Source organism: Cornus florida, unplaced genomic scaffold, assembly GCF_030987335.1.
Source record: "Cornus florida cultivar Cherokee Brave unplaced genomic scaffold, ASM3098733v1 CherokeeBrave_3.0.0_Hap2_Chr02, whole genome shotgun sequence".
In the NCBI taxonomy this organism is placed as follows: Eukaryota; Viridiplantae; Streptophyta; class Magnoliopsida; order Cornales; family Cornaceae; genus Cornus; species Cornus florida.
The window spans coordinates 43,114,494-43,124,351 of NW_026775572.1; the positions used below are offsets into that span (position 1 = coordinate 43,114,494).

Consider the following 9,858-nt stretch of genomic DNA (forward strand, 5'->3'; position numbering starts at 1 on the left):
GAAGCTTTTTCAATCAATGAGGACCAAATTGTGATCAATTGGATGCGTAAAAAAGCAAGGTCGGGCAAGCTCATTTGGTGTTCGAAGAAATGCATACGAGAGGGATTGAAGCTGCTAATTTGACATTGGGGTTGTTTTGATGTAGTTTGTATTAGTTTGTCAGAACAACGGCCTACAGTTGTATGGTCGTTCTTGAGTTCAAACTCAAGGATTTTTCATCGGTGCCAATTCCATTGTCAGATTCCTATCCTACTAGGAGATATTTACGTTTTAGTGAAACGGGTCGGAAAATTTTTTAAACTAAGATGGAGTATTTATTGGAATCCATTTTTGTAGGGCCTACAACCTTATATTATGATAATGGATGAGAATAATTAATATTAATTAATAAGTTTTAAATTAATCTATTATATTATTAAATCGTGAGGACATCCAGTGAACCAGTGCTATATGCACGAGGCAAAGAAGAGGTTCCTTGAGCATTTGAGATGGTGCTAGGATCTATTAAAGAGGGGAGGGACGAACTTAAAAATAAAATTAGCAGTTTCAAATTGATAATCAACTTTAAGAGAACAATTTGGTGAACTGTTGGAGAAAAAAATGATTTGGATTTGAAAGGGCGAACAACCCTGCTGGAGAAAAAAAAAAAAAAAAAAAAAAAAAGGAGATGACAAGAACACAGCTTTCTTCATGCCACGTTTTGGCTTAAATGGAGCAATGTTGAACACTAACAAGACAATTTTCTTTTTACAAAAATAATAAATATGAGATATCAATTGAAATTACTTCTAAATTAAGTTTCATCTCCTCATAATATTTGATCTGAGGCCCAAATCAGTAATCATAACAAATATAATCTCCATTCCGGGCCTTATATATTTATAGCCCAACCCAATAACAATATAAAAAACTTAAACTTTAAATATTGGGCAAGGCCGCGCGAACACAGGCCCCCACTACCACAAATTATGACGTAGGCTCCACTACTTGAGTAGACCTTAGGCGGGCACCCCTCCAGAGTGCAATGGATCTCACCAACCTAGACCATGGACCTTATTGATCTCCCATAGATCCCATCCAGGTAAGTATGTTGAAATTTGTGCTTTCAATTCATTATATAGGCATGTCTACATAATTCCAATTTACGTTTTTTTTTATGTGGGACAACAGAAGCAAACATTACACCCAAACCCAAGATAAATATGGACCGACCTTTTTTACCCTTCACGAGCTATAAGCCCTAGTGTTTCTTTTTGTTCTTGTCAAGTATAATATAAAAGGTGAATGCATATCTGATCTTTGTTAGGAATTAGGACATAAATAAATACCAGTCTTGTAGAGTTTGAAAATAAGGAACAAATGTTAAGGGAAATCAAAATTTTAGATTCTGAGTTTGGCTAGGTATGGGATGGAGGAGAAATAATTTTGACAGAATGATATCTTTGTTATGGAGCTCCTCGAGCTGGTGTGTCGTGTTTGAAAAAGATACCTTTATTATGCAAAGTTTATTTACATTAGGACATGAATGCGGATTAATCATGTCCTTGTAGAATTGATTGGACAAGTCTGTCAAGTCTTTTAACATGTTTTCAAATCAAATAGAATAAATGTTCACATTTTGTTGGATTAATTTCATTAGATTTAAGGTGACAACATTTGTTGTGGGACAGTAGTATTTATTTTTTTTTTTTTTTTTGGGCATTTTGTTCTGCTTTCCTCTCTGGGTTGGTTGAATTCCAATGTTTTGTGTGTTTATAAATGTTTCTTATTTTCTCTCACTAGCCTATTAGGGCCTGTTTGGCAAGTGTTTTGTTTTGTTTTAGACCTGCTACAGTAGCCCTTTTGAAGCCCAAAACATGTTTGGCTGGGTTTATTGCGTTTGAAACAGTTGCAAAACAGAATCAAATTTGGGCTCAAAAGATGAAACACCATTTTGGTGTTTTTTGTTGCTTCCGGTTGTATTTGCATTGCAGCGGAAGAAGCAAATCCTTCATTTAACTGTAGCGGAGGCAACAATTGAAAGGAGGTATAAAAGGAAAACTTGCAACAATCCTAGGGTTTGGTTTGCTGCGTTGTGGTCTAGCGATCTTGGCAATTCTTGGCGACAACTGAACAACTGCTATTTGTTTTCCTTTGCTGCTATCTTCGACGATCTCAACAGGTTTGAACTTTGTTTGAATATTTCAGTTTTTCTTTTCTTTTTTTTCTGTTTTGCGGTAATCTACAATTTGAGTTTTTTTTTATTTGTTTTTTTTTTTTCTTGCAATTGATGGGTCGCAAGGTTTGGTGATTTGTTTGTATTTCATGATTTTTTTTTTTTAATATCTAATTAACATACATGAACATAGATTGGAAAACGATAGAAGAAAAAAAATCAAACGTAGTAGAATTTTTAGACCTGCAAATTTCTGATTAGATTTTACAGAAACAAGACCTAAAGAAAACTCGGTAATGTCTATTCGAACGTATTGTTCAATTTGATTTTTAGAATTTTTTGAGGATTCATTGATTTAGGTAATTTTTGGGCACAGGGTGGTAATTTAGGTAATTCATTGATTTAGGTAATTTTTAGGTAATTTAGGTAATGTCTCTTCGAACGTATTGTTATATTAACATTGTTAAAATTCTTTTCTCAGATCAACAATGGAGTTTAACTATTTTATTTTTTTTGGGGCACGGGGTGGAAAAGAGTTTCCTGTATAACCAGATGCTAGCTCCAGAACACAATAGTCACTCTTTGTTTAGGTAATTTTTGTTTTATTTTCATCTTCCATAGAGAATTCAATCATCAGCAGGTTTTTTTGCATCCATATCCTCAATTAAAATATTAACTCCATGGACAGAAAAAGTAATCTTATTCGGGGAAAATTAATATTCCTGACAAACTGCAGCATATATGGGCTTATAAGTTAGCACAACCAGCCAACTTCATCAACTAATTCATTACTTGGTATGATTGAAAGGTCAATGTCAAGAGCAATTTATGGATTTGAACTCCTCTTGCCTTCCTCTGAATAAGTGCCCAGACCTCCATAAGCAAATTATATCTTGTAGAATGGCTTACAAACTGAAGGTTGAACTCTAATATATAAAGTTCACCAGTTTTCCATCTTGAGTTTCAACATAATAAAATATTAGGAGATTAGGTCTTAAACAATTTGGACTGGTTGATGTTATTCAACTAATTCGTATAGAGGAAAGAATAGTGATCCGGATGGTCATCCAATTGGATGCTTCAAGATGGCTTCCAACTTCCAAAAACTAGTTTTTAGAAAGAACCTTTCAAAACTTGAGCCCAGAGAGAAGGTTGAAGTTTTTTAAGCATCCAAAATTTCTTTGCAAACAAAGACATGTCCATTCTTCCAAAATTTTAAAACCCCAGACCCCTTTCAAGGCTTTTCTTAGGAATTTCCTCCCATCTGACCCCATGAGACAAGCCATCACCTTTGTTGTTGCTCAACCAGAATTTGCAACTTTAGTACAAACAGCATTACATGATGTCACCAGAAATTTGATACGACTATAAATGAGAACATATCCAGTCCCATACTTCAATGCAAATCATGAAGTACTAATGTCACATTAGTTGTCCTTGAAACATCAAATTTGCTTTCGAAAAAATATTTATTTCAGATAATTGTTAGGAGCAATGCATATCATTACAAGATAAATTAGTAAGTTTAGCAATCCAGGTAGAATATAGCCTCTTTGCTAATCCAGTCACAGGTTCCAAATGAACCTTTTTGCATACAAGTTCACATAAATTGCAGGATCAGTGACAACTTGCAAGTTTCCTGACAACTATGAAATCTCCTATCAATTCTCGTATTTTATAGGTTCTTTCATCTCCATTCACTGCATCCCCAACCAAAAGTCTACACACGTCCATTTATGGGTCTGAGTTCCTTTTACAGTGATTGCGTGTTACAACAACAACCACCACCAAGCCTTTTCCCAATTACTTGGGGTTGGCTACATGAATCCCATGTTTCCATTCCCAATTACGGTGATTGCGAATTATATGTATAAGTTTGTATTTACTAAACATATGTAGTTCTCTGTTGGCTTGCATGAATATGGAAAAACTGAAAAGAACGAAAAAGGAACCAAACACCTTAATAAGCTAAAAGGACCTTTCATGTTTATCTTTTTTGTTCCCTTGAATCTTCTTAAGCAAAAATATATACAAATAGGGCAAACAATTGGACACAAGTGTACCCTTTTTTTAAATGTCTGAAGTAGATGTAGATGCAGTTGGACACAAGTGTCCGTTTAACCAGTGTTTAGAACGGATATCATTGATGGATACAAGTGTTCTAAGGATCAGAAAATTCAGTTCCAGAATTTTTGTGCCTGTGTCAGACGTGCATTGAACACTCCTAGACACATGAATTACACCCCATGAACATATTTATAATTGAAAAATAAATTTATTATTTTACTGAGACATTCTAAACACTTCCTGACACAAATCTTATGCAGAAAAAACACCTTTTAAAAACAACAGCAGTTTTCTTTAGAAAAATTGCCATATACACATGGAAATCACAAATCAAGTATGCAATGAACTCTTTTAAAAATAGGAAAAAAAACAATCGTGGTGACTAAAGTACAACAAGAGGGTAGTAATATTATCATCGATTGAATAATGGAAGAACTTATAGGGCTTTGAGTTATTGAAGTAATAGCATGAGTTATTGAATAATAGCATGAGTTATTGAAGTAATATATATTATTTTTGTTGTTATTAATTATAGTGTTGTTATTAATTTGTTAGATGGATATGAATGTTGAGAATGTGGAACAATGTGGTGAATATCTGACAATTGAAGAAGAAGGGGTGGCTGAAGTTACGAAAGATGAAAAAGTGTTATGGGATAACTCACTTACTGAAAAATTCTATAATATTATGGAGGAACAAGTTAGGGCTGGCAATCATACTAACACAACATTTAATCCAAAAGGTTGGACTACTATAGTAAAAGAAATGAAGGTTCAAACAGGGATAAAATTTGACAAAACCCAACTTCGGAATAAGTTTAACCAATTGAGGACAATTTATATCGAGTTTAAGAAATTGTTATCGGAGACTGGCGTGGGATATAACCATGAGACGGGCATGGTTATAGTTGAGGAAGAGAGATGGGGCAGGTTGAGCAAGGTTAGTAATTTAATTATTAGTCATAAATAAATAATAAAATATCGTATATTATTTGTTATGAGGTTAATATTGTAACAAAATTTTGTAGGTTATTAAGGATACAAATAAGTTTCATAGACATGGATATAAGCATTTTGACAAGATGTCGACTATATTTGGGGACACATATGCAACAGGAATGCATGCCCACCCCTCCACTACAGCACCCCCCCACAATCATTTTGCCCACTCCCAATGATGACGATGATGAGGAAGAGGGTTGTCATGTCAGTCCCCCACCTTTACGTAAAGGTAAGAAAGCCAAAAGAGATAGTTTATCTCCCAGTATGGCTGCACTCTTGTCAGGCATGGATGAGAATTCTGCGAGGAGAACTGAGAGAATGAAAGCTGCAATAGAGAAAGCAATTAAAGCATCTTCTACTTCTACTCATGTATCTTCATGTGAGAAAGGAGATGATGAAGTTCTCTCTCCCTCTAAAAAGGATAAAGATGATGAAATGTTTGAAGCCTGCATGCTCCTTTTACAAAAAATACCTGGAATTGAGATGGCCCAATTTGCTAAGGTATCGAAGTTGTTACATGATTCTGAGAAATGGCAGAAATTTTTTCTCAGTTCTCCTGAGGAGATAAGAATTGGTTGGGCACTGAATGTTTGAGTCTTTCTTTATGGATGATTGTGTTTTGTTGTTTGTTTAGCTTATTACTATCTCACATTTGGATGACTGTAATAACTAAATACTTTTATTTCTTGGATGACTGTACTGCTATTATTTAAATGTTTTTCTTATTAAGTTAAATGTTTTACTTATTAACTTAAATATTTTATTTATTACTTAAATGTTAAGCTTATTAACTCAAATGCTTTGTTTATTATTTAAATATTTTGTTTATTATTTAATTGTTTTGCTTATTAACTTAAATGCTTTGCTTCTATTAAATCTTTAAATAGGGCAATGGATATGTGGAACCATATAAGAAGAATAATTCAATTTTATGACGATGAGGAGGACAATGAGAGTGTCTTAATATTTGCTACTCTTTTAGAAGAGCAGAACTTCTATCAAAAGAGGCGTTGTAGGGATTCCATTTTACAAGGGGAAACGTATGTTATGGAGATTTTAAACGGGCACAGAGAAAGATGTAATGAAAATTTTAGGATGTACCCTGAAGTTTTTAGAACATTGTGTAGTACCCTGAAAGGTATAGGGCTGAAAGATTCTAAATTTTTAACTGTTTATGAACAAGTGGCAATCTTTTTGCTCACTTTATCTCATAATCAAAGGAATCGTGTTGTAGCTGAGAGATTTCAACACTCCACTGAAACCATTTCCAGACACTTCCATGCTGTGTTACATGTAGTATGTCAGTTGGGCACCCATATCATTGCCCCTCCTGATTTTTTTGTGATTCCGAATAAGATTAGAGAGTCTTCTAGGTTTTTCCCTTACTTCAAGAATTGCGTGGGAGCTATAGATGGAACCCACATTCCTGCAACTCTGCCAGCAAGTACACAACTTCCATTTCATGGTAGAAAGGGTTATACCACACAAAATGTAATGGTTGTATGTGACTTTGACATGAGGTTCACATATGTGCTAGCTGGGTGGGAAGGCTCCGCTAATGATTCGAGAATCCTAAAGGAGTGTATTGAGAATGAGGCAATGAACTTTCCAGCTCCACCAGCAGGTAATATTATCTTACAAATTCACTTAATATATGGTTAGTTTATCATACTGTATATATCTTTATGTATTTTAAACATGGCAGGTAAGTATTATTTGGTGGACTCAGGATATGTCAACAAGCCTGGTTATTTGGCCCCATTTCGAGGTCATACTTACCACTTTCAGGAATATCGTAGGACTAGACAACCTCGTGGTCGGGAGGAAGTGTTCAATCATAGGCATTCATCTTTGAGAAATATAATTGAGCGATGCTTTGGGTTGTTGAAGATGAGATTCGCTATTTTGAGGGCAATGCCTCCTTATAAGTTTTCAACACAAGTATTGATTGTAATGGCTTGTTGCACATTACACAATTTCATCAGAAATCAGCATCAGTCTGATGATTTATTTTATAGTAACAATCCTCCTCAAAGTGATGGTGAAGATGATGAGATTGTTGAGCATGTGCCTTCGGCTCAGCTTCGAGAAATGGAACAGTTGCGTAATACTATTGCTGATCGAATTTGGAATTCTCTTTAGCACTTTTGATCCTTCTGAAAGTGATGGTATATTTTTTCTTTTATATGTCATATATTTGTTGCTATTGTAAGCTTGTAATATATATATGTAATATAAATCATTTTTGCAAATATATAATTCAACTTAAATGCTATTATTGCAGATATGAAGTGTGTTGATGCTCTCTTAAAGGCCACATGTGCTGTTATGAAGATGATGTGTCGTTGCCATTGTCATCCACTTTATGAACTTCTTATCAATTTTTACTGACAACTATGTATTGTTAATGCTTTGTTCCAAACATTTTATGTACAACTTAAACTTGTTTAATTTGTTGGTTGAATATTTAAAGACTTGTAAATGGTATACACTCTATTTCAATTATGCTTTCAGTTGGGTTTGTTTTTATTTTAATGTTGTGTTGGACTATACAGGTAACAGGATAATAAAATTGAAGCAGGTTATTGCAAAGAACTTGTAAATAGGTTATTGCTAATTTTTTTTACAAATGTTGACTCTCATGTAGTATAGTAAAATGTGACTAGAAATGTTTTTATTTTTAATGTTGTGTTGGACTATACATGTATAATGATAATAAAATTGAGGTGAGTTATTGCAAACAACTTGTAAATAGGTTATTGAAAAATTTTATATATATATATATATATATATATATATATATATATGTTTGTGGGTTCAAATTTCTCCATATCTATTAAAAATATGATAATTATTTATAAATATACATAAAATTTATAAAAACAAATAAAAAACAAGGATAACCAAACATGTTTTTTTTTTTTTTACAACAGTTGGACTGACCAAACATGTTTTGTTTTCGAAAATTTTGAAACGCATGATTTACCAAACATGTTTTGTTTTCGAAAATTTTGAAACGCATGATTTACCAAACATGTTTTGTTTTCAAAAATTTTGAAACGCATGATTTACCAAACATGTTTTGCATGTTTTTGCTTTCGACATTTTCACAGCAAAACATCGTTCCCAAACGAGCTTCCGAATTTTTTCCAAAACACTCCTACAGCAAAAACACTGTTTCCGTTTTAGCTAAAAACAAAACGCCAAAAACAAAGCACATGCCAAACGGGCCCTTACATATTCATCAATCAGTGTTTACTTCTTAGAAACAAATTGTTGAAGAATGAAAATAAAAAAATTAAGAAGATCCACCCCATTCATGGAATGCAATGAGAATACCAATAATTCATATGTGCAACCACCATCTGATGTGACTCGATTAAAGACAAGGACGACCACAACTAAGTATCACACATGATATTACCAAAGATATTGTTTTTTCGTCTCAAAATTTCTTTTTCTCCAACTCAAATGAATTAAGTTCAAAAAATTACCACTAATAAGATAAAATCTTACGAGCCTAATGAAATTTATTGAATAGACCGCATCAAAAGTTGTAAGTGTACCTTTCTCACCTTTCAAAATACTATAATATAAGATCAGAGGTTAAGTTCTTATAAAGACACAATGGTATTGTGAGTTTCGAATGGTGAGTTCATCTATAGCAAGATGATTGAGGCATTCTTTTGCATCAAAACACAAAGAAAACATTGACAACTTCAGTCCTTCGCCAATGGTCCTGAACTTATCTAGTGTTGTTGCCTCTCTGGATTGCTAATGAATATATAACCAAGTCCAGTTCACCGCAAATTAAAGACCCCAATTCAGGATGGCAAAATATTTCACCCCATCGGATACCCACTCCATCCCGTCCTGTTTAAAATGATTATGAGGGTGGTTAAATGGTTTTGGGGCGAAAATGAGAGTCAGGATTAAAAACCCGCATGGTAATGAGGTGAGATGGGAAAGGTCACCCCACCCCGCCCCATTTACAATGATAAATATAATTTTGTCCTTATAATTTATTTTATTTTGAATAACATTACATATATATTAAGCAAATTCTAATTTATTCTACTTCAATCACTAAATTAAATATATACCTCATTTGTATTATTCTTATTTGAGAACTTTATTTATTATTTTGGTGTTCCTACAATAAAATTAAGTCTCAACTTAAATTGAGAAAGTTAAATCTTGTTTGTATCCGCATAAGAGAAAAAGAATTATTACCATAGTTAAAATCTTCTGCCCTGCTCATTTAATAAACGATTTTTTACGGGAGTGGAGGTACATGTAAATAGGGAGGTGATGGAGATTGTATTTAAAACCCCAGCGGGAGCGGGGGCAGGTAACCCCGCCCCGTTTATAGTGCATTTTTACAAAATTGTCCTTACATGTTATAAAATATTATTAAATTGCATAACTATATGTATAATATATTCACTTCTAAAAGTGAAACCCTCTATTCCCTCGCAGCATAGAGAAAAAACATAATCGTTGTGCATCAAACATCTGATCATGCTTTAAATTGTTATAATTGTGTTGAAACTTTATTAAATTATTAGGTTGAAAAATATCATGGCTGTGTTGATTTTATTAAAAATGAATTGAAATTTAAAAAATGTTATACGG

At 33.4% G+C, this 9,858-nt stretch overlaps 1 protein-coding gene and 1 non-coding gene across 3 annotated transcripts; one reads left to right on the forward strand and one right to left on the reverse strand.

The window, feature by feature from the left end:
- Positions 1–928: 928 nt before the first annotated feature.
- Positions 929–1,089, reverse strand: LOC132297588 (U1 spliceosomal RNA). The gene has a single exon (XR_009479292.1). It is a non-coding gene; the product is annotated as a U1 spliceosomal RNA (small nuclear RNA).
- Positions 1,090–1,536: 447 nt separating this feature from the next.
- LOC132294803 (protein ALP1-like) lies at positions 1,537–7,752 on the forward strand. Of its 2 annotated transcripts, XM_059792803.1 has the most exons (5): positions 1,537–2,161; positions 2,637–2,745; positions 6,111–6,847; positions 6,929–7,391; positions 7,508–7,752. In XM_059792803.1, exons 2-4 carry the CDS (start codon positions 2,708–2,710, stop codon positions 7,363–7,365), a joined length of 1,212 nt encoding a protein of 403 aa, XP_059648786.1. In that variant the 5' UTR covers positions 1,537–2,161; positions 2,637–2,707; the 3' UTR covers positions 7,366–7,391; positions 7,508–7,752. The 2 variants fall into 2 exon arrangements, with proteins under 2 accessions (XP_059648786.1, XP_059648787.1); XM_059792804.1 differs by lacking the exon at positions 2,637–2,745 and having other exon boundaries at positions 1,540–2,161.
- Positions 7,753–9,858: the final 2,106 nt, after the last annotated feature.

What these genes read in the sequence shown, in the direction of transcription:
- LOC132294803 (XM_059792803.1), top strand. Translation starts at nt 2,708, where the DNA reads ATGCTAGCTCCAGAACACAATAGTCACTCTTTGTTTAG. An exon ending in AATAGTCACTCTTTGTTTAG is followed by an intron (nt 2,746 to 6,110) that starts GTAATTTTTGTT and finishes ATCTTTAAATAG; the next exon opens with GGCAATGGATATGTGGAACC. An exon ending in CTTTCCAGCTCCACCAGCAG is followed by an intron (nt 6,848 to 6,928) that starts GTAATATTATCT and finishes TAAACATGGCAG; the next exon opens with GTAAGTATTATTTGGTGGAC.